At 42.1% G+C, this 23,391-nt stretch overlaps 6 protein-coding genes across 6 annotated transcripts; 4 read left to right on the top strand and 2 right to left on the bottom strand.

Moving 5' to 3' along the window:
* Positions 1-5,508: 5,508 nt before the first annotated feature.
* LOC120450176 (trypsin iota) lies at positions 5,509-6,432 on the top strand. The gene has a single exon (XM_039633039.2). It carries the CDS (start codon positions 5,564-5,566, stop codon positions 6,299-6,301), a length of 738 nt encoding a protein of 245 aa, XP_039488973.1. The 5' UTR covers positions 5,509-5,563; the 3' UTR covers positions 6,302-6,432.
* A 2,905-nt stretch (positions 6,433-9,337) lies between these two features.
* Positions 9,338-10,463, top strand: LOC120450164 (Golgi-associated plant pathogenesis-related protein 1). Its single transcript, XM_039633013.2, has 3 exons — positions 9,338-9,916; positions 9,993-10,219; positions 10,282-10,463. Exons 1-3 carry the CDS (start codon positions 9,422-9,424, stop codon positions 10,424-10,426), a joined length of 867 nt encoding a protein of 288 aa, XP_039488947.1. The 5' UTR covers positions 9,338-9,421; the 3' UTR covers positions 10,427-10,463.
* On the bottom strand, positions 10,451-11,223 carry LOC120450225 (Golgi-associated plant pathogenesis-related protein 1). The gene is made up of 3 exons (XM_039633106.1): positions 10,944-11,223; positions 10,656-10,882; positions 10,451-10,597 (listed from the first exon to the last, which is right to left on the bottom strand). The coding sequence occupies exons 1-3, from the start codon at positions 11,139-11,141 to the stop codon at positions 10,510-10,512; spliced, it is 513 nt and encodes a 170-aa protein (XP_039489040.1). The 5' UTR covers positions 11,142-11,223; the 3' UTR covers positions 10,451-10,509.
* An 8,612-nt stretch (positions 11,224-19,835) lies between these two features.
* LOC120458790 (trypsin delta) lies at positions 19,836-20,721 on the top strand. Its single transcript, XM_039646574.1, has one exon. It carries the CDS (start codon positions 19,865-19,867, stop codon positions 20,600-20,602), a length of 738 nt encoding a protein of 245 aa, XP_039502508.1. The 5' UTR covers positions 19,836-19,864; the 3' UTR covers positions 20,603-20,721.
* Positions 20,722-20,964: 243 nt separating this feature from the next.
* Positions 20,965-21,820, bottom strand: LOC120450617 (trypsin delta-like). The gene has a single exon (XM_039633763.1). The coding sequence runs from the start codon at positions 21,776-21,778 to the stop codon at positions 21,032-21,034; it is 747 nt and encodes a 248-aa protein (XP_039489697.1). The 5' UTR covers positions 21,779-21,820; the 3' UTR covers positions 20,965-21,031.
* A 312-nt stretch (positions 21,821-22,132) lies between these two features.
* LOC120450069 (trypsin alpha-like) lies at positions 22,133-22,986 on the top strand. Its single transcript, XM_039632847.2, has one exon. The coding sequence runs from the start codon at positions 22,160-22,162 to the stop codon at positions 22,925-22,927; it is 768 nt and encodes a 255-aa protein (XP_039488781.1). The 5' UTR covers positions 22,133-22,159; the 3' UTR covers positions 22,928-22,986.
* The last annotated feature ends 405 nt before the right edge of the window (positions 22,987-23,391 follow it).

The raw sequence follows: 23,391 nt of genomic DNA, 5'->3' as shown, positions 1-23,391 counted from the left end.
TCTAAGTGTTCGTTTATATTTTCGGTTGCCAATAGAATGTCGTCCATATATATTACTACTTTGTTTTCTCTAATCATATCAGCAAAAATTTTGTTAACAAATCTTTGGAACACAGACGGGGCGTTTTTGAGGCCAAATGGCATTCGCAGCCACTCGTATTGGCCTAATGGTGTAACGAAAGAGGTGTATTTTATTGATTCTTTTTTAACATGCACGTGGAAAAAACCGTTTTTAAGATCGAGTTTGGTGAAAACAGTTTTCTCATTCATTCTATCTAACAAGTCATCTATAAGAGGTAGAGGATAGTTGTCTTTCATTGTCATTTTATTAAGTTTTCTAAAGTCGACGCACATACGTAAGTCTCCAGTTTTCTTTTTCACTAAAACAATAGGCGATGCATATTCCGAGTCGCTTGGTCGTATAAATCCGTTTTCCAAATATTCGTCTAATAGTTTTTGTAACTTGTCTTTTTCTGTGTATGAAAGCCTCCTAGGAGAACAGCTAAACGGTTTCGGGTTTTTCAAACACAATTGTATTTCACTTCTAACTGTCGGTTCATTTGGCCTTTTTGCATTTATATAAAAATTTCTAAACAACCTATCGAATTCTAGTTGTAACCTATTGCTAACATTTTCTCCTATTTTGTATTCTAACTCACTTTCAGTTACATGACATATTCTTAGTACTTCCTTATCAAAGTTGTGATTTAATTGTTCGTAAACGTTTTTATCTTTTGGCAATTTAAAACTAACGATTTCTTTTGAAGTGTTAACAATTTCATCTTCTGATAATTTTGATTTACTGACATTCTTTTGTTGATTATCTATTTCATCTCTTAACGATATTGGACCAGTTTCTTTATGCTGTTGATTAACGATTTTATTTTCTAACGATTTCGGACTAATAATTGCATTTTTAGACGATTTTGGACTAACAATTTCATTTTCTAACGATTGTGAACTAACAATTTCATTTTCAGTAAACATTGATCTTTTGTTTATTTCCATGGGTTTTCTCAACGCAATCATTCCCAAGGTGTAGGGGTCTAAATTTAAATTGCATGCAGTTAAAAAATCTCTGCCGAGAATAACATTATACCTCATAGACTGGTCGCAAACAATGATTAAACGAAAATATATTTTTATTGATCCTTTCAATACATAACATGTGGTTTGTCCATGTGTTTTGAGAATACAGTTGTTTAAACCAAAATAGCAAGTATTAACTAGGGCTAACTTCATTGTCTCGTTAATAAGTGACTTTTTAATGATAGATATAGGACTGCCAGAGTCTATGAGGCATTCTGAAATTATAGGCTTATAAGCATTTTCAAAAAAATTAATTTTAAACCATCTTACATAATTATTAGTTGAAACGCTCTTCCTTGTGGGACATTGTGCCACCAGGTGTCCAAGTTGTCCACAGGAGTAGCACGAACCTGGTTCACGTTTGGGCTTCTTGCAGATGTCAGCTTTGTGTCCTCTTGAATTACAGTTTGCGCATCGTATGGCATCTTTGTAGTCGGTTGGCTGTACAGGTGGCTCCCTCCGAGCTGGCAAACGGATGTTCGAAAATGCGCGTAGCATCTCCGACGGAGTAGAGAAGCATTGAATCCGTGCTTGGGTACGGAAATTTTGCAGCGGTATGCCCTCTATCATCTGGTCCAGTAGTTCGTCGTCGTCGATGTTTATCCCGTTTGAGAGAGCCATCTTCTCGTCGTAATAACTGCAGAAATTCTCCTCGGTTTTCCACTTGCGACTCTCGAATTTTCGCCGGATCTCAGCCTTGGATGATTGCTCGCCAAAAGTCAATGACAGTTGATCAAGCAAATTGTCAATTGGTTCGATCAATCGAGCAGGGTGCGCATGTAACCAGACTTGCGCGTTTCCTTTAAGTTTAGTGATGAGTAAGATGCGTAAATGGTTGTCATCGATGTTGAAAGTGCGTGCGATATTTTTGACCACTGTTATCCAGGCACGCGCGCAAGTTTTCCCATCGTAATCGGTTATCGTCTCTTTGGCGAGAGCGAGAGCATCAACTGGAAAACGCTGGCTCTCCGCTCTCTCGTTGGATCGCTGCGGCGAGTGAAATGTTGTGTTCTCTTTTGTGGCGCCAGCCTGCGTAAACTGCGCCGTCTGGATAACGGAACTAACTGTAGCCTTGCTTTGCTCTGGTTGTTGTTGTTCTTGGAACTGCGAGCTCGATCGTGTTCCGTTAAGCATTGCCTTCGCTTCTGCTAGCTCTGCGCGTAGTTGCTGTAGCTCGAACATGTTTGTCTCCCTCTCACTGCCAGTTTCGGTTGATTCTTTTCTGTTCATTGCATTCACACTTACGTGATCGGTGTTAATTTCACAATTCTGAAAATCCAGTGAAGAAAAAATGTCGTTTCCTGGTGGAGCGTTTTTCTGGGGGTGCTCCGGTGGACAATCGCCCCGAACTGCCGTTGGGATGTCTTGCAGCCTCGCGATTAATTCGGTTTTTGTGCCCTCCGTATTTTGGCCCAGAATACGTAGCCAATCTTTTAGGGTTGTCAGCGAAAAGTCGTTCAGGATGATTTTATCGTCCATTTTGGATTATTAATCCCACTTCTGAGATTTTAGCCGCCGTTTACAGAAGTTAATATTCTAATACAATTTCACGTGACTCTTTTATTTTGATCTGTCCTTTAGCTTGGTTCAACAGCGACTGACTGCCGTGCTCTCTGCAGAGTGGCGAGTCGATTAGTCGATAAGTTTCTCGATAATATTGGTATGTTAAGGATGGGTGTATGAGTGTATAAGCTTATGACTAGATTGGCTATGTATAATTAGGTATGTATGACTAAGAGTAACGGAAGAGGGTAGAAGGAGCAGCCTACTACATAATTATGATTATGCGATGAGCATCGCATTGTCGTTGGGATATCCACCGAAATCGAGGGCAGGATGTCACAATAATGCGTCAAATGACGCGTGGCACTCGCCATTCACTAGAGAATATAACATGGACATAACATGGATAAAAATATTCAAATATCACGAAAAACACGAAATGACCAGCGTTATTAGAGCCAGCTAATTGGTGATGTTCCAAATTATTGATGACATTGAATGATGATGACTGAGGCCTCAGCATGCAAAAACGAACCTAATCTCTGCCACAATAACGAAAATTGACAGCTTGCATTATGCACAATGAGACTGGTTAATAATTTTCCAATTTCTAGTTATTTCGCAGACAATGTTGCCAAGTCAAATATAATAAACTTAATATAATGCATTCTTAAAGGAGCTTTGCTTAGCAAGTTATGTCGAAATGGTATCATTATCTTAATTAAATGTTGTATTTCAATATTTCACATTAAGCAGCAAATGTTTGAGTAATTAAAACGCATGCAAAAAAACTCATATTAGTGCACAAAAATAAAAAATATGTAATTTCAATGTTTATTATGCCTTATTTATTTGCCAGCGGAAGTTGTGCAGCGGCGCCTGTGAGCAGGATGCAGGATATTAAAAGGACACGTACTCATGCATGTAAAGCGCCGACGGTCACATATGTAGGCTGTCCACGTGCTGCTTTTCACTCATTTCCCCAAGTTTTTCCCACATACATTTGGGTCCTGCAAAATTATGAGCCTGCGAAAAAAATAAAAATAAAAGTTCTGTGCTCAGTTTTATTTTCGTGGTTTTCGCCGCCAACTTCTTTTGTGGGCTGTCAGAACGCTAAGTGTGGAAAGCGCCTTTGTGGGCCACAGAGAGAATTTTAATTAAAACTCCTAATGAATTTTTAACACGATCTCCGGCGCAACTTAAAGAGCAGGAGCCACAAAATAAAAAAAGATGAAGCCGGAGACAATCCCCGGAGTCAGCGAATTGCCTGTGGTTTCCTTGCTCCAACTTCTCGCTGCGCTTTTTTGTGGCTAAAATGATGACCACAGGAGCAGCGCCAAAAAGTCATCACGTGACCACACAATTGTGTGGTCAACACGTTGACCCCTCGATGTCCTCGATGTCCTTTGGTCCAGAGCCTGATCCCTTCTTCCCTATCCCTATCATCCCCTTTGGGATGCTGTGCTAATGACATTTCAACTATTTTAATCTCCTCTCTCACTTGGCATTAATTAAATTGCAGTTTCTTTTGGCTGCGGTTTTTCCCATACACGCTGAAGTATTTACACAAGAAAGAAAGCCCATAAGTTTGGGGGGAAATCCGCGAGGATAAGCCCCAACAACTTCCGATTAAATTGACAACCCAATTAGCTAAGGAGCCTCCGGGCAGACCATAAATACTTCGAATATCCGGCGAGCAAACAACAGCAGGAGATTGCATAAATCTCCAGTTGGAAGGGATGAACCAAAAATAAATTGGGGGAAAGGAAACGATTGCCAGGATAACAAACCGCCAAGGATGCTGCCTGTCTGCATTAACCCGATGGCTGCTCTTGGCATTATTTAAAATCACAGAGCCTTCAAATTGCATTTTAATAGAATTTATTGCGCCGAACCGATTTCGCCAAACGAGAAAAATACCCAGCGCGGATGCGGAAAAGCACAAAAAATGAAAATGGAAAGGGAGACTGCAACACTTGACTTTCCATGTTGCTTGAAGCAATAAAATGCTATTCTCAAGCAGTCGCATTGATATGCCGACACCGGGGAAAATGGAGGAAAGCGCGGAAAATATACTCGGGATACGATAACAATGCCAGCTCCTCCACCCTGGAGCTGAGAGGTCCTGAGCTCCTGCTAAGGATAAGAGCCGGGCTCAGTGCAGCGGAGCGCATCAATTCCGCCATTTCCATTTCACCATTCAAAATGCGGAATCCGTTGCCAGGACGAGAGATGCACAATTGCAACACAAATTATTACTTGGCGTCGCTCCAGCATGCTTTAAATTACAATTTGCAATATATATATGTATATTTATACGTCTTACACAGCAGGTTTCCCAAGGGGGAAACAATGAAAAGCGGGCAGCGGAAGTCGCAAGTCGGAAAAACTGCAGCCACAGGAAGCCATTTAGTTCGGCTTTTCACCCCCAACGGCGTGGCCATAATTCTTTCATAAAAATCAACAGCCAAATGGCAACTGTTGTCTGTCCTGTGCTTGAAAGATAAACTTTGCTTGCCACTTTTGTAAATAATTTATCTTCGCTGGTCACCACTGCGTATGCTTGATAATCGTAATTACTGTAAGAGGCTCCCAAGAAATGGCGAAAGAAAAGCATTTCACTTGGAAATTAATGGCTGCAACTGACGGCTACACTTAGACACCCAATTTTCTCTCTGAAAAGTATATATAGAAAGCCAAAAGAGTATGCAAATTTAAATGATATAACCAAAATACTACGTTTCAATTACTATGCCAGCCTGACTACGAATAAATCTGTCTTTATAATCATGCTCAAAAATTGTATCAGTATATCACAATGCGAAAGTAGCTCACTCAAAATGAAAGCGTGACTAAACAAACCATTGCCGACAAATATGCCCTTGCAAATGACTCTATATAAGTTGGCTGAAATGTATTTGATTAACATTCAGTGATCTCTACGCGGTTAAAGTAGAACGTTACCTATCGAAATGCTGCTCCAAGGCTTACTCCTGTTACTTTCCATTGCCCAAATAGCCGGCGATTTCGAGTCCATCGGCATTGAACAAGCTCCCTGGCAGGCTTCGGTAGAGATAAACGGCAAGCATCACTGCGGCGGAGTGATCTACAGCGAGTTCATCATCCTGACCATTGCCGAGTGTGTGCGCAAGGCCAGATTGGAGCTCATCACGGTGCGGGTGGGAACTAGTCAGAAAACTTCCGGAGGTGACGTGCAGACGGTGAGGAAGATGAGGCTGCAAGTTCTCGGTCTGCGGCGGAGTGATGTGGCATTACTTCAGCTGAGATACGCGCTGTACTTGGACCAAGATATTCAGGCCATTCCCTTGGCCTTCATACCATTGATGCCTGGCACAAATGCCACCGTTACGGGTTGGGGACACGTCTCTGCCCTGAATCCAGAAACGGAAGTTCTACTGAGGGTCGATGTGAAAATCCAAGATCGATTGTTGTGCGCGGCGGAAAATGTTCTACGGGGCAGACTGGTCAATATGGACGAGGTGTGCGCAGCTCCTGCGGGTAAAGTTCCCTATGTCTGTCGAGGATTCGTTGGCGCTCCTTTGGTTGCCGATAATAAACTGTATGGATTGCTTTCCTGGGAAAGTGCCTGTGACGTCATCAAGGACTCTAGTGTATATGCTAATATACCTGTGCTTAAAATGTGGATCGATTCCACTGTCAAGCTAATGAATATCTTCAGAATAGGCTAGGTATCTATACTTTTAAGCATACCCATGTAAACACCAACTTTTAAAATATACATCTATATCTAAAATCCCAAGAGAAATCCCCACATTCCAATGTATGCACCAACTTTTAAAATATACATCTATATCTAAAATCCCAAGAGAAATCCCCACAAAATTTGTAATACCCAAAAAATATTGCTAATTGGTTTCGCTTACCCATAAAATGTATACACGCACACATCGCTTTTTATTCGCTGCTTGCACTGCGAAATTGAATTTTAATTCATTTGCATTTTTTCTATGATCTGGGAGAGAGAAAAGCACAGATGAACATTATTAATACGGCCCATAAGCCCAATAAATGCTCATGATTCCCCGCGTTGTTCTCATTTTGGTAGCAGCACTCGCTGGTTGGCTGTGCATTTTTTATGGTTATGAGCCGCATTGTAATGGCCATTAAAATTGGCATTGTTATGACCGTTGTCAGCCATGGGCCACGAGGGGTTTGACCCACAGCGGATGGCAGAGCCACTAAAGCCAGGGATGCAGTTGGTGATCAGGAGATGGTTTCAAAACGACCATCTACTTGTAATGGATATTTGCGAAATACAGATACTATACTTTACTTACTTACCTGCAAACCAATTAACAAAGTTTTAGTTATTCATTTTGATTTAGTAAGAATTATGTTTTGGTGTTATTAACTTATATTATGAATATTAAACTAATGCTATACTTGTTTCTCTTCATTGAAGACAAAAATATATAGTTTGGATCGTTTTGAAATCGGCTCAACTGCAACCCTGCAACTCAAATCAGCGGGAAGAGCAGCATGCTGCATTGTCAGCTTAATAATTACAACACACACACGCACAGAATGCCTCTCTCGCACACACACACACACACACACACAAACAATGGGCGTTGCATCTGCGTGCAATTTGAACATGGGAAATTCGCTGGCGAAGTGAAAAACTGAAGGGAAAAACCTGCTGGAAAACTGGCAGACATTTGCACGTCGTCAGCGTCGACACATTAAAATAAATGAGACTTTTGCCTTTAAGCAGCTGCTCTTGTTGTTGCAGGTGTTGCTGTTGTTGTTGCTGTGGTTGTTTTTGCTGCTGTTGTTGTTGCAGTTGCAATTATTATTGCCGCTGTTGTTGCAGAAGCATTTCCACGTTTTTCCCAACGCCTTGAAAATTACACGCAAATTACAATGCATAACGAAGAAAGCTTTCACTGAGAGGAACTTCCTTCGTCCTTCGCCCTTCGACTTTCGGTTCTTGCCCCACAGCCTCCGCCTCAGCCTCCTTCTGCCACGCCCCCTGACCTCATTCACCCCTGCTTAACGGGCGGGGAAGGGGGAGGGGTGGCGAAGAGAAATAAGTTCCCCTGTCTGCTTAATTACATTGTGAAACTCATTGGCAGTCGGTGGGATTCATTGGCAGACAGTGCGATCCGAAGTTTTTGGGCTCCGCATGGAAATTGCACACCTTTTGTTGGCCCACTTTCTTTTGTGGTAATTAAATTGAACTTTTGTCTGCGGCTTTTTGACAGTTGAACGCATTTAACCATTCGACGAGGTGTACAATCGCACAAAGAGTCCTGGAGTTCTGTGTGACGGCTGCGGAAACTAAGTGGTAAATGCGGCTTGTTCCCTTAAGAGCTGCCATATGGATTTTCCATCTTTATTTGGATTTCACTTGGCGTATGCCATACATTTCTGTAATTAAAACGTCGCATGTGCTTGTGCCTAATAGATTTACCTTTTTTCCCGAACTTCATCAAGCAAAACCGCAACTAATTTAATACAATATTGTAGGTCAACACTAAATCATAATTTAATACAAAAACTGAAAATTGTTAAAATTAATTACATTTTAGCATATTTGTTTTTGGACCTAGGCGACGCACGTTTAAAAAAGGACCTTTGTAACCTCTGGGAGGACATGGTTTCAGGAGTGCAATATATGGAACCATCACGTACATCAGGACAACCTTCTGGTTCCTTTTTCGCTTCTACCAGCTTGTGGAAATTAAAAAAAACCGAAAATGCGCTATAAAAATTCATAGAATACTTTTTGGGGCAGCCCTTATGATCACGTTTTCTTTCTGCTGGGATTTTGCTGCGAATGTGTAAGTCAGTGTGTGTGTGTGTGAATTTAAATTTTCCCAATTTTTATGCTGTTGTTTTGACCGTTTCCCCATTTCAGTTGACTTGCTTTTGCTGCAGGCTGCAGCCAGCGGGAATTTCTGTGGCATCACGCCAACCAACTTTGACGTGATGCCAGTAACACGTATTACGTATACGTATACATGTACATATCGGTGTGTGTGTGTGTGTGTCTATGGATATTTGCGATGGTGTGCTTGTCACTTGTTGACGGTGTGAAACTGAAGCCAACAGCGAAAGTCTGTCGCCCCTAAAAGTGGTTTATTGGGTTAACGGTTACGGTTATGGGTCTACAAAATATGGCAATATATAGAAAGTGGCAAGTCGAAAAATGTTGGGGTTATACGAATCAGCGCAGGATTCTGATTTTACAGAGATTTGAAAAGGTGTTGCAGTGTGACTATATTTGAAAAGTATCCATCCATTATAAATTCATTACAAAAGTGCAATAAACCTAACGATCTGAGCCCAAAATGAAAATTGAATCATAAATATTTTTATCTGCATCAATTCATCAACACAGTCCGCTAGAAAAAAGCAGTCCCCAAAAACTGCCGGCGTAAAAAATGCCATTTTAATTTTCATGCCCAAGTGACAAACAGTCAATCAAAAAGCAGGCTAACTCGGCGGAGGTCAGAGGTCAGGGGTCACAGAGGAGAGGAGCTTGTTGCTGCCATAATTTCACCTCAGCTGACACCTTTGTGACCCGTCACCACCCGCTGCTCATCCACGCCCCGTTGATATTTATGGCAGAAATTTAAAATTAATGATGTGTGACGCGAAATTGTCGCGAAAATAAACGGAAAAAACTGAATTAATATTAATAAAAAAGGGAACTCAGGATAAAGTGCGCTGGCGAAGGCGGAATGTCTAGGAAAATATGGCAGCAGCCACCAGTCTCTTTTACTTCAATTTAACAAATTTAAACCTAAAAAATTCTCAAAATTACTATGAATATATAAAATTAAATGGAGAATGAAAAGAAAGACGCTCAGTTGCCAGAGAAATGTCCTTTACAGTTAATTCAGCACAATGACGTTACTTTTATGGGTTGCGATTCAAGCAATCGCGATGTGGAAAAGTGCCGCAGCTGCCTGACGTCCTTCTGCCGTAGACCCTTTAAGATTTACCATAATTCCCGGAATTATTTAGCCTGTGAAGTCCAAAGATCGCAGTCCACAAATTCCACGAGGTCTCTGCCTAACACCGAAAAGGATAACGAGTCTTATGGGAAAAGATGCTTACAATGCGCAGCTCCCAAGTGCAAAACATCTTTCAAAAAGCCTAAAAAAGATAGGAATTCGATATGTAAGAAATTAAAGGAATACGAAATGCCAGAAATTCAATCTGGGCCTATAAAACAATCTGTACTAAGGGAAACCAATAAGTACCGAAGGCTGCACAACGCCAATCACCTGAAAATGGATGAAAAACTATCTTCCTATGCACAGCAGTGGGCAGATGTAGGTTTAATTATTAATAAATATGCTTTAAAATTTTGAAACTTTACCCACTTCTTTTAAACTTGATTCCCCCCAGCAACTGGCTGATCACAATAAACTGGAAACTCGACCTGCTCCTCTTTATGGCGAGAATATAATGTGTGTCCGTAGATCCAAATTCTCCGTGGAGCAAATACTGAAACTGTGGTACCAAGAAAAGTACAGCTACGATTACTTAAAGCCAGGCTTTAATTTGTACACCGGGCATTTCACTCAGCTGGTTTGGAGGCAGACGAAGTTCCTGGGAGTGGGCGTGGCATGCGAGTGGGTTTATTATCTAAAGTCATACTAACAAAACTCCGAGACTAACTTAATTTTTCATATAGTGTTCGATCCATTTGGATTGTGTGCAATTACGACCCGCCTGGAAATGTAAGCGATCATTTTACGGAGAATGTTCTGCCTAGAAAACTGCTACTTAAATCGGACTTGGATGCGGAGGAAACTAGAAAATCGAAACATCACAAGTAGAAAATTATAAATAAAACTAGAAAATACTAGACCTAGATTACTTATTTATTTTACTTTAAATTTTGATCATAGAAATCCAATGATTATTTCTTGGGCGGCACATTGTCCTTGAACAAACCCACAACATTGCCGGGTGGATTGTAATTGCAAACCACCCAAGTTCTGTCCGCTCTATGGGAAAACATATATAAATAGAATTAGGATGGGATATATAGAGCATAAGACTCACTTTCGGGCCACACCCGAACCCATTTCCGTGGAGGACTTCCAAACGAGCTGCGTAAAGTGTCCTGCGGTGGGCACAAACTGCGCCTTGTTGAAGTCGTAGCTATTGATTTCCCGATACCACATTTCCACCGGCAGATCACCGGTCACATCCATGCCGCCAGAGAGGAATATGTTCTCGCCATACTTGGGATTGGGTCGGTGCGCCATGGTGTTCTGATCCCGCAGATGCTGGAAATTGGTTTCAAATTATTAAACAAACTAGTTAACTCTTTCATCAGACTCATCCTACATTGGCCCATTCCTGAGCCAGTTTGTTCAGCTCAGCATTGATGGTTACAGCTGGACAACCGTGCATTGCCCGATACTTATTGGTGGCATTGAAGACCTCCTTCAGGAAGAGCTCGTTGTTGCCCTTGGTGTCCTGACCCCTGGGACCTGGAGTGCGCTCGTGGGTCTTGGGTATGGGCGCTACGGATCTCTTGGCCATATTTCTCGGGCGATTGGCTGGCGCCCTGATCCAGTTAACCAAATTTACTTAATGACTTTTTAAGCTGGACAGCTTGATCGACCATTTTTAAGTTTGTTTTCAAGTCACAAGGCAGTCTATTTATATTAGCTCTGTGTTCTAAATAACACGCCCATCAGTCAAGAGTTTGTTTGCAGCCGACAACCCTTTCAACCCGCCTCATAATCTGGCCTAAACATCGGGATTAGCATTGTGATTGATACCGCAAACACAGGCTGTGGGTGACGGCTTCACATCCATTGACGGCAATTGGACTGACTGTATCACACATCGTTCTTCTGCAGCTGCCGATGGGATTAACCAACGTGACGTATGAGTGATGCATGTCCCTGGGCTTGGTTATTAATGAGCCGGCGATTCTTTCGCCATCCAGCCATATGCTACCTCATTCCGAGGTACAGGCAAATCAGGCAATTGGAGTGGCATTAATTGCCGGCTGAATCGGGCTGGATAATGTGAGTGTTGGCCCACATGGAGGGCGCTTATCAAACGCCCGCAGCGCAGGCCATCGAAGTGCAAATTTCGATATCGAAACACTCTGAATATTAAATTATTTAAGCGTGTGTGTGTCTGTGCTGCGAGGGGAGAGTGGGAGGGGAAAGAGGGCTTCAAGTGTGAATCCCTAATGAGTTGTGCAAATGCAAATCAATGGACCGACCGGCCGATGTCGCTGCTCCCGGCAGAGATTAAGCCGGTGCTCCGATGTACAGATGTACAGATAGGCGGATACAGGATACAGGATACAGGATATAGGATATAGCCGCAGGACAGGCTGACTCGCTGAAATTATCCTGTGTGCCGCTGTATGGCGCTTGATATACTCATGTAGCAGGCACTAAATTATGTCCCAGCTCATTGATTTATGGGTATTTGTGTATAAGTACTTTGGTACTAGGCCACAGGCTTAAAGCTGTCTAAAATAGTTTACCAAGCTACCATATTAATGCAGCTATTGCGAGTTATAAGCAATTGGATTAATTGGCAATAAATAATTATTTCAATGTCAGGGAAATCACTAAAGTTCAATTCAGTTTCACATGGTTTTAAATGATAATAATTATTCAATTGATAGTGTGCTACTTTACAATCGCGCCATTTAAGCCGCTTGCAGAAATTCTGGTAATATTGTAATAAAATTTAAGCCTGTTCCCTGCTTTCAGGTTTCCATGGTTCAGGTTTCCTGCCAGAATCGCGTTGCACAGTCGCGTCACAATGCACAATTCACATTTTCGGTGGCATCGCAGTTGGAAAATGTGTGGTTGGGTGGTTGAGTGGTTGGGTGGTTGGGTGGTTGGGTGGCTAGGTGGTTCAGTGGTTGGACGGCCGAATTGTTTGGGTTGTAAGCTGGCCACAGTCAAAGCGTAAAACGCAAAGCGCACACGTTACTTTGCTGTCGATTTAATTAATTTCGCAAATTTGGTTTCGTTTATTTATGCATTGCTGCTGGTCGAGTGGAGGGTACAGTGCGCGCCGCCATACGCAAAATAAATACACTCGCACTCTTATTTCGAGCATACGGGCGTTATTGAGGTGGTGCCAGGTATATTGTCTATGGTATCTGGGCAAACAGGATCGCATTTCCATCAACCACACGGCATCCGATGCCGGATGCACTCGATTGCACATACGGATGCTGCCTTTAATTCCGATTCCCATTGATGCGAATTGGCCATGTTTTGGACACACAAAAAAGAAATGCAAAAAAAACAAGAGCAGTTTTTACAAGTCTAATAAGTTTTCCAAATTTATTTCATTTTTTGAAGCCCAACAATCTTATCTGCTGCCAATTAAAGTACTTTTGTTTTCACATTTCATTGCAAGCATTCGCTTATTAATGTGAATTTCCAGTCGCACCGAGTAAGTATTTTAATCGCTTTCAAATGTTAAAAACTTCACATTCCGCACCGTTTAGTATCACTTACACTTTAAACTCATTACCAAAGTGCCAAAGGTTAATGAAAACCTTTTCCGCTTTTCCACTTACCGCCCACCTGGAATTCAATTAGTCGGCTGCCATTCCAGTTGCCTTTGACCCTCGGTAATGTCAATTAGCGATAAAATGCAACAGCAGCAATGAGTCACTGAAAAATCGAGGAAAACAAAGCTCGTTGAGAGCTCCTTGAATCCTTGATACCCGCGAAGGGCAGTCAAATGGAAATTTTCCATCTAAACGACATAAAATTTGCTACCAAATCGGTTTATGGCAAAAGCGAAAAGTTTTTCTGAATATCTCCGCGGCCCCTGCCAATTTGTTGCTTTTGGGCTTTGGATTGGGGATTGGCATCCAGCGACTTAAAACTACAACAACGAACAATTTTTGGGTTCGTTTTTGCGAGCCACATTCTCATGCACGAGTTTTTGGGCGGACAAATTTTTGGAAATTGCATTTGCATGTGTGCGACGACAAAGTCTGGCTGGCAGTCATATTTTGCGCCTTTCGGCCATAAAAGCTAAAATGTTTGCGGCCCAAAACGAAGGCAAAAAGGCAGCAGGAGCAGCAGGAGGAGCAGTATGAAAAAGTGGATTACTAACGGTGGCCGCCGTCGCCAAACTTCAGGACTCTACCCCTAAGCTGGTTGCTACTTTAAGCTACCACTACACTGAAGGAAAGTATTTAAAAAAGTGTAAATTTAAATCAATTATAAACCCACAAATTAAACACAGGATAAACCATTATAGTACAAGCTGCAATGATTGCATAAAAGGAAATCAAAGGTTGATTGGTGGTAATTAAACTCTCACTATTTCTCGCAGTGCAGTAAACCTCGATTGGGCACCCTCTGATCCCCTGCAATCCGCTGTCACTGGGCCGCCATCCTTTTCGGCTGAATTCCGGGCACCGAGCACCTGTCTGCGATTTCTGAGCGCCTGTTCGCCATGCCACCTCCTCCGCAGGGGGAGTGAAGAAGGGGCACCAAAAGTTGGATGTTAAAAGGGGGATGCGGGGCGCCACCACTGAGTGCACCCCCCTTTGTCTATTCAATTGAGCGAGTTACAGTGGCACGGAGATCGCCTTACCTCCGGCTAAATGGCGCTGTTTCGCCTTTTTTATTGGCTTTGCCTTCTGATGCAATGAACTTGGCTAAAAGCTATCGCGTCAATCGGCGGTGGAAATTTTCAAAGTGGATGTGGAAAAGTGCGTATGTGGTGATGGCTGAAACCAGATGAATGGAACTGGATTTAAAACTTCAGTTCAACAGCTGGCAATGGCGACTTAAACGGGGCAACAAGTAGTGAAAAAATTATCATAAGCCTTAATCTCATAATACTCATGACGGCGGCTGAACGAAACATACACTGCTTTTTCAACCAAACATGCAACTTTTTGAGAGGAATTCATTGGCAAAGGCAGCTGCCAGTTTTTATTTAGCTCATCAAATGGGTATAATTCAATTTTTGCAATCGGGGAAAATCGCAGCACGATTCGATGTTCGCGTACGTTTAAATAAATGGCGATGGCCATAAGCACCGCGGGACACGCCCCCGCCGCCCCCCGAAATCCCACCAATTTCCACAATTTTCCACAATTTCCATGGGATGCCAACTCCCGAAAGGGGTGAAACAATCGTCCATTTTCAAGTTGGGCCATAAATCATTGTGGCATTGCATTTGGTTGCATTGAAAGTTTCCATTTTCCCATTTTCCCCCCTTGCCCTTTGCGTTTTCCATTTAGTTTTGCAGCGAAAGAGCGAGGCGGGTTTTTTGAATTCAGTTGACAATGCCACATTAATCATACGCACATGTAGCCTATTCGAAATGCTTCTTTAAAAGCCCAAGAAAATTGCTGACGTTTATTAAAACAATAAACAAATCATGTTGCTGCATTGCCTGGAATGGAAAATAAGACAGAGGCAAATGGCAAGTGGAAAATGGAAAATGGAAAATGCAGCTAGGGACACATAAACATGTGGCACACGTACAGTGCATAAATATTTTAATTCTACCGAAATTTGCTGATAGTTTTATGGACTTGCCAACGAGACATGTCCCAAGCTTGAGGATCTGACCAAAAAATGCATTTCCATTTTTATTTATTTGCCTCAGCTGTTGACTGGCAAATAATTTATGTGCCTGCCTTGCATTTCAATTTATTTCACAATTTCCGCCCCCGGAATTTAGATTCAAAGTTTGTTTCGAGCAGATGAAAAGTTAAATTATGATGTGGGGCCAAAGGTCTTAGGTGAATAAGTGAAATCTAATGGGTTTCGTTAAGCCTTTAATGCGATCAAAGTGGTTTTCTTTAGTAATTGAATAAGAGAAGAAATCTGAGAGATGATTGCATTATTCAATTCATGACATCAGGACTCCTTTTGTGCAGTACCTGAAAAGTACGTGAAAAGCTGACTGCTCCCCAACACTAATTTGTCAAAACCGGAAAGTTCACAAAGAAACTGTCAGGGAAATGCAAGGACTTGGCGATGCATAAAATTTCAACAAACATATGTAAATATTTGTTTACTCTGGCAAATAGTTGTGTTCCCCTCGAGAGCGAAAGCGGAGTCCTGTCCCTTGCATCCTTCGCTTTTTCGCCCTTTTTCAACTTTGTCTGCTTGAAAAGAAGGACTCGGCAAAATTTCGATTACCCACTTCAGCCCACTTGCACGTGTACTCTTTCTGCAGCTTTTCCCTGCTTTTCCCAGCTTTTTCACCACTTTTCCTTCCATTTCCTCTGCTGTTTACCGATTCTCGTTGCACTTTCCCAAGTGCGCTCCATTGGGATGCAATTAAATACTCCGCATGAGCGGACAAATAACAGTAGCTACGACTTTGAACCTTTCTTCCTTGGTATCCCGGCATCCTTGAAGGGTACGCTTGTGTCCTTGTATCCTTGTAAAAATGCCGAAACCCAGGGAAAACAATATTTGTATTGGATCGCTTTGTGAGCTCCTCGGTTCTGTTTGTCATTTCGACATTCTGCCATTGCACATGGCCTCAGTTTGCCAGCGTTTAATTAAAAAGCCAATCGTTGCAGCACACAGGTATTACATATCCTCGAATTCTACACATTTTCCTTGGTTCTCTTTTGGCTATTTTATGGCCACCTGAACTTTTGTAAACTATAAACTTGTAAAATGCTGTACTATCTGATTTCTGGCGTTAATGGCTGGGCTATTATTTAAATTGGAACCTTTTTCCCATGGAAAACAGTGACAACTAATGCTTCTTATGGCTTTGCATCTGGTGGGTTTTCCGAATGTCCTAGCAGGACGAAGGATAGCAGCTGCTGATTCGCTGCGTTGACGTATTTTAATTTATAATGCAATCACTGACTGAAATCGCCTCCTATTGGAATTCAGGACATCTCCAAAGGGGCAAACCCTTTACAGCTCCATTTTGCTTAACGCCTCCGTGGAAACCCTTGTGTTTCTGAGTGTATGTGTGCTCTTGGAATGCACTGAAAAAAAGCGAAGTCATTGGAAGCTCATCCATATGTTTCCTACTTGAATCGCTAAATAACACTCAGTAGCATTGATTTCCATCGCATCCCTTTATATGCCAGGCTCTCAGTACTAATGGCTTTCTTTTGCTTTTTCTCTCAGTGTAGCAGCACGCGTGTTGTGTTACCGTGTGTCGCCTTCCCCTCGGCGCCGTGATTTGGACTCCCCATTTCTCTGCGTGTGCTTGCCCTCGTGAGATTCGCAACGTGACAGCGCACAAGTCCAAAAGTGGTAATGCGGATGGGGATAGCAAGGATACCAAGGATGCCAAGGATGCGAGGTACCGATGCTGCGGCGCAGATCCTTTTGGGTTGACCCACGGGGCCTACACCTGGGAAACACAATGACTTCGACGACGACAGCAACAGCAACAGTATAAGCGACAGCAAAAGCGACAGCGACACGTGCCAAGGACACTGATTTATATGTTTTCCATTTTTGTTTTATTAGCGGCCTCGCATCTCCCCGCTTCACACTGCTCCACATTTCCGTGGGAAAAACGTGCATGGAATTAATGAGGAGCTGCCGCTTCCCTATCTCATTACAGCAGCTGCAACCCGAGCACTACGACCATTTTGCTTGCCACTTTAAAGCGGTCTGCTGAATGGGCGAATTAAAATGAGCATGAAATAATCATAAATTGCGCATTGGCGCATTAAAATTTCCATCGCTTAAAGTCAAGCCTCCATTTGCCATTCGCCATTTGCCGTTCGCCAGACGATTGAGAGGGGATAAGCTGAGTGGGGAAAGTGGGGGGGGGGTCAGACGGTGGATTTCCCGACAGCTCGGGGCGCCCCCATCAAAGTGCCCAAGTGGGTGGTGTGTTGGTGAAGGAGAAGGTAAAGCGGAAGCTGGCAGCTATGGCGCCGGAAATGGCTGCGTATATCCTGCGAATAGGAAGCCAACGCTATCGCCATCGCTGGCAATAGTTTTGCGGTGCTTTGGTCGCAGTTGCATTTGTATTTTACGATATGAATAGATCGCAGATTGCCGGGCTGACGGGAAAAGGACTATTATGGCCACTGTGGAGGCTGTTCCGCAAAACCAATTCACCCAGGAATTCATCTATAGGTTAATAGGGTAACTAGCGCCATAGCTTGATTATTGCTTACTTAAAGTAAATTTTAGTGAAGTTTTTGTTACCAAGCCGAATGTAAAACAGTCTTAATAATTCCCTCTTGTGTTGTTTGGAATCCTCCTGACACTAAACCCCAGCCAGGATTCCCCTTTCCCGCGGCTTCTTTATCAGCCAGCCACCAGTTTTCATCCGCTGGCCAAGCGGCGAACAAAGCCAGAAAACCGCGGCGAGATTTTCATTTCAATTTGCTGCCAAAAATGCCCACAGATTTCGACCGGGCGTTTTCCATGGAAAGCGGAAAATGGGCAGTGGCAAGTGGGTAATGGGAAGTGGAAAGTGGAAAGTGGGGAGCAGCAGACACGCAGTCGTTTGGTCGCCAATTTAGTTTTAACGGTGCAGCTGCTGCTTGTGTTATCATTCAATTGCCGGCTGCACTGAAATTTTGCATGCCAGGTACAAGGATTAGAGATGCTGGCTTAAAAGGAAAAATCCGAGCTAAAGCTGGAAAATATTTAAAGGTATATATAAGGTAGAGTTAGAATCAGAGTTACTTATAGATACTTCATATTATTTAATTTTAGGGAGTTACTATAGGAACTTACCATCTGAATAAGCCCGCTATTCCAACCTTCAAATACGACTGCTTTTCCGAGTGCATCCGATTAGTATCCATAACCATGAGTAATGACCACTCCCGCCAGTAACTCCCATCTGCAGCCACGTCAAGGGTTTTGCCCGGATTCCGGTCGAGTTTAATTGGGCGAGTGCAATGCTCACTTGGATCGAGCCACTTGACTTGCCGGCCGAACAGCAGCCTTCTATGCAGCGCCTGGCGAAATTAGCTTAGCTTACCCCCGGGCCAGTCGTATCTGCTACCCATTTCCCTGACCCCTGACCCCTGCCAACTACCCCCGAAATACCGTTCTCACCTCGACCCCAAAAGGCGATAGTTGTTGACAGGGATAACGGCCCGTTGGGCATTTTGACCAAGCGCCAAGTGCATGACTATCTGATTGCATTCTATGCGAATTTTGGACTGAAAAGCGTTTAAAACATCGAACTGCGTGGGTGAAACGTGCTTGGAATTTAAGCTGCACTGCGCAAAAATGGGAATTAGTTTGAAAGAAGAGGTAAATACCGTTTCAAATGTTTACAAACGCTGCGCTCTTACAAATTGTGATGTTAACCGATTTTTTCAGTGCTTAAATAGAAAATCCTAATCCCAACGAGAGTTCGCTCCACTTGCATACCAAATTGGTTTAATTCAATAGAATTTTAAAACAAACTTGTTTCTGCGGCCACATCGGTTATGAGTCAGCGTTTTAAATTGCTTTTGTTCGTTGCCTGCAGCTCCATGTCCGCTGGCCACTTTCAGCTATGCTGCTCAAAAGTCTGGAAAGTAATTCTATTAAAAATATCAAAAATACAAAAAAAAAAAAAAAACTAATAGCCACGCTCAGGCAGAAGAACTAACTACATGAGGATGGGGCTACGAACTCGATAGCATTTTAGCTGGATAAACAAATTTCTTTGGCGGGCGAACAAGAGCCAGGCAAATATGAAATTCCATTAATTTGATGGATGCTCCGGGCGCCAGGAAGGAAGTAGAGGAAATGTGTGATGGCACTTCGAGTACAACACCATGCACCCCACGGGGCGTATGATTAATGCAATTTTCTGTTGCCGACAGGCAAGTCAGTGTCAGCGGAAGCACAATGCATTTATTAATGAACAACAAATCAGCTCAAGAGTGCAATATATATTACCGAATTTGTATCTAACTGGTTGAAATAGCAAAGCTGTAAATTAAATTCGTAATCATAATTGCATTTAATCTAACAAGGTTTTTGTTAAGATTTTTTAAACTGATAGACGTTATTATCTGACCATGGCTATAATGAAAAATACCGTTCATGTTCTTATCCAACAAAAGGCACAAGTATAGTTCACACAATGGTAAGGCAAACTTTTATCTAACAATTTAAAATGCAATATTTGCTATCAGTTCTTATACTCCCTAATCTTAAACTCATTTGTAGAATAGAAATGGTAACTAAAATTGAAGAATGCATCAGTTTTGCATAACCGCCAGACTAAAATGTATAAAAGCGGAGTACTTCTTGTGGAAAAGACCAAGTTGTTCCAAAGCACCAAGAACCAGGTTCAAAATGCTTTTCCAGTGCTTTCATCTGCTATTGGCAATACATTTGCTAGCTTTTCCGGTGGTGCCTGAACCTTTGGAGCCATCTGAACGCATCATCGGCGGAATCAGCTTGGACATCACTGATGTTCCTTGGCAGGTGTCCTTGCAGGAAAACGGCCAACACACTTGCGGGGGATCCATCTACAGTGAAACCATAATTATAACGGCTGCCCATTGCATTGGTGATACTTCGCACGCGATTCGAGCAGGATCCTCGCTACATAACAGCGGTGGAGTTTTAGTGAGTGTGAAATCTATTATTATTCACCCACAATATAATAGAAGTAACCACCAAAACGATGTTGCTGTACTCAAACTGAGCCATCCTTTGAGTTTTTCCGATACCATCCAAAAGATTCCCTTGGCCGAGAAGGATCCTCCCACAGGAACAATGGCTCTAAGCACTGGCTGGGGACTTGATTCAATATGGTTGAGACCACAACAACTCCGGGGAGTTGAAATCTCTATTCGGTTGAGGACCGTGTGTAAATGGAAATATCCTGATATGTTCGATGAGGACATTTGCGCGGGAAGAATTGGAAAAGGCGTTTGTAAGGGAGATTCCGGTGGACCCTTGGTAGTTGATCGCCAGCTGGTGGGGATCGCATCGCGAACGGGAAACTACTTTTGCTATGCATCTGGTCTGTTCGTTAGTGTGGCATACTATCGTAACTGGATCCTGAAGGCCATCGAGTCTATATAAGGATTGTTTTTTCTACACAGCCGTAAAATTTGTAATTTGAAATATCTAATTTACGCACTTTTAACTTGTTTAAAGACAAGACTAAATAAAACTTTTTATAATTGCATAATCATTTAAAAGATAAGTGTATCTACATGTGTCAAAAGCAGCAGCATCAAAAAATGGAATTAATATAAACGTACGATGATTAAAGTTTGTTTAAATTTAATACCTTTTACCAAAAATTAAAATCGACTTTACCACTTTCCATTTTATTCAGCCAAAAATCAAACAAACATGTATTGATAAAATATACATTTTCCTTTAGCCCATTATGAAATATTTGATATAAAATGGAAGCTAAAAACTCAACACACTTATAGTTTTGCTTTGAGCAGATGCTTTTCGGAATATTTATTTATTTGGTTTCGCTGACATTACATGAAAGTGTTACTGAATTGAGGCAATTGCGTTTAAGATCCATTCACGGTAATAAGGAACACTGGCGAAGAATGCTCTAGATGAGCAACCTTGTTTACCCCAAGAGACAACACCCACAAGTTGTTTGTTAACCACCAATGGTCCTCCAGAATCGCCTTCGCAAACCGTTTTCCCATAAGTTCCTGCGCATAGTTGTGAGGAACCGGTGAAAGGTGAACAGGTGAAAGGGCTTTCAATGCGCAGGGTTAATCCTTGAAGTTGTTTTGGAGATGACATCTTCCCATTGTTAAAAATATATGACTTTCCCCAGCCGGAGACGAAGGCAATTGATCCAGGAGAAGGATTCGACTTAGCCAAAGGAATGGGCTGAACTTTGCTTGTGAACTCAAGTGGCTTACTTAACCTCGCGATGGCGATGTCGTCCATATTTATATCAAGCCCAAAGTTTTCGTGGACTTTTATAGCGGCCAAATCGACAAGAGTTCCATTGGAATCTGCTAGGGCGGATCCTGCGCGAACTTTAAATCCTCGTCTGTCGTTTTTACCGAAAAAGCAATGGGCCGCAGTAACGATGATATTTTCGCTATAAATGGAGCCACCGCAATGATGGCCGCCATTATATTGGACGGACACCTGCCAGGGAGCCTGTTCTATTTCAATGGGTCCTCCGCCGATGATGCGTCCTTCCGGCCGGTTTACTCGTCCTGCGGACAGGGAGTTAAGCGCCAATAGCAGCAGGAAGCTTTCGATGAACATCTCGACCAGTTTGAATGATTCTTTGGATTGCAGTGGCTTTACCTTCAAAACAACCAGTCTTTTATATGCCTCAAATAGCAATATTCTATTTTAAGCTGAATAGCTTTAAGGTTTCTGCATGCATAGTTTACGTATCTAAAAATATAATAGGAATTTTGTTAAACCCAAATTTAGAAAATAATTAATTTAGGGGCTAAATATACATGCAGAAGCCATTCCATTACTGGAATTAATTAGAAAAGTTTGCACTTAGCTCCGTTCTGAATTTAGAAATTTTTGCAGATAACTTCAAACTGAATAAGCTAACCAAAGGGGTATAAAAGACCTGTTCATTTGGAGGTAAAGCCACTGCAATCCAAAGTATCGTGAAAACTAGTCGAGATGTTCATCGAAAGCTTCCTGCTACTATTGGCTCTCAACTTCCTGTCCGCAGGACGAGTAATCCGACCCGAAGAACGCATTATCGGTGGGAACCCTACCGAAATCGAAGATGTTCCCTGGATGGTTTCCATCCAAATATACGGACAACATTTGTGTGGAGGGTCCATTTACAATGCAGATACTATCATAACAGCAGCCCATTGTTTTTTTTTTAATGGGGCAATGCTAGATCCCCGATATTTTGAAATTCGCGCTGGATCGCACTCGAAACAATCCAATGGAACTCTTGTCAAAGTGGCCGCGGCAATAATACATGAGAATTTCGTTTTCCGTCTGCTTCAAAACGACATCGCCGTCGTTCGGTTAAGTAAACGACTTGAGTTTACCAACAAAGTGCAGCCCATTCCTTTGGCCGAGTCTAATCCTGAACCTGGAACGATGTCCTTTGCCACTGGCTGGGGTACTACCATCGAAGGGGAGGCGGGGAAGGCGAGCAAAGGACCCATACATCTTCAAGGAGTAAAGCTCCGCATCCAAACGCCTAACTTTTGTGGAGTATCCCATGATGGATCAAGGATTTGCGCTGGATATTATAGGCAAAGCACTTGTAACGGCGACTCTGGAGGACCATTGGTAGTTAATCGGAAACTCGTGGGTGTTACCTCTGGAGGTTTTAAAAACTGCTGGTCGTCAGCTTTCTTCTCAAGTGTGCCCTACTTCCGAGAATGGATTTTGAATGCTATTAAATCTTTTCCCCAACATGTTTAGCAATGTTCTTAACACAATAAAATAAATATTTACTGCAGCATATGTAAAAAGCAACAGAAACTGTGTGTGTTCTTTTAAAAGTTACAGCTGGCATGTTTTTTAATACAAATACGAACAAAAAATGTATAACAAAATGCATCTGAACGTATCCATCCAAAAATATTACATGTTTGTTGTAAATATCTAAGGCTTTGAGAAATAGAAAATATGGTTTATAAAGTTACACCTACCATTTGCTTAGCTTAATAAATACGTTTATAAAAGGTTACTTTCGCAATTTCAATTACGATTCATTTCATTAAAGTTTTGTTTTTCCAAAGTGCCCGATTTACAAAAAACCATTTGTTGTTTTGCCCATAAAACCGATTTATAAGAAACTAGCATCAATAAAAATTAATGTACAGCAATAATTATGACTGTTTTGTATAGCTAATTATCTAGGCTAACAATTCCCCATACTTTCC

This window comes from Drosophila santomea, chromosome 2L, assembly GCF_016746245.2.
Source record: "Drosophila santomea strain STO CAGO 1482 chromosome 2L, Prin_Dsan_1.1, whole genome shotgun sequence".
NCBI lineage: Eukaryota > Metazoa > Arthropoda > Insecta > Diptera > Drosophilidae > Drosophila > Drosophila santomea.
Note: the sequence above shows the minus strand (reverse complement) of the source record. Positions and strands in the feature narration are given on the sequence as shown.

What these genes read in the sequence shown, in the direction of transcription:
- LOC120450176 (XM_039633039.2), top strand. Translation starts at nt 5,564, where the DNA reads ATGCTGCTCCAAGGCTTACTCCTGTTACTTTCCATTGCCCAAATAGCC.
- LOC120450164 (XM_039633013.2), top strand. Translation starts at nt 9,422, where the DNA reads ATGGAGAATGAAAAGAAAGACGCTCAGTTGCCAGAGAAATGTCCTTTA. An exon ending in ATGCACAGCAGTGGGCAGAT is followed by an intron (nt 9,917 to 9,992) that starts GTAGGTTTAATT and finishes GATTCCCCCCAG; the next exon opens with CAACTGGCTGATCACAATAA. An exon ending in GGAGTGGGCGTGGCATGCGA is followed by an intron (nt 10,220 to 10,281) that starts GTGGGTTTATTA and finishes TTTTTCATATAG; the next exon opens with TGTTCGATCCATTTGGATTG.
- LOC120450225 (XM_039633106.1), bottom strand. Translation starts at nt 11,141, where the DNA reads ATGGCCAAGAGATCCGTAGCGCCCATACCCAAGACCCACGAGCGCACT. An exon ending in TGGCTCAGGAATGGGCCAAT is followed by an intron (nt 10,883 to 10,943) that starts GTAGGATGAGTC and finishes ACCAATTTCCAG; the next exon opens with CATCTGCGGGATCAGAACAC. An exon ending in GGTTCGGGTGTGGCCCGAAA is followed by an intron (nt 10,598 to 10,655) that starts GTGAGTCTTATG and finishes GTTTTCCCATAG; the next exon opens with AGCGGACAGAACTTGGGTGG.
- LOC120458790 (XM_039646574.1), top strand. Translation starts at nt 19,865, where the DNA reads ATGCTTTTCCAGTGCTTTCATCTGCTATTGGCAATACATTTGCTAGCT.
- LOC120450617 (XM_039633763.1), bottom strand. Translation starts at nt 21,778, where the DNA reads ATGTTCATCGAAAGCTTCCTGCTGCTATTGGCGCTTAACTCCCTGTCC.
- LOC120450069 (XM_039632847.2), top strand. Translation starts at nt 22,160, where the DNA reads ATGTTCATCGAAAGCTTCCTGCTACTATTGGCTCTCAACTTCCTGTCC.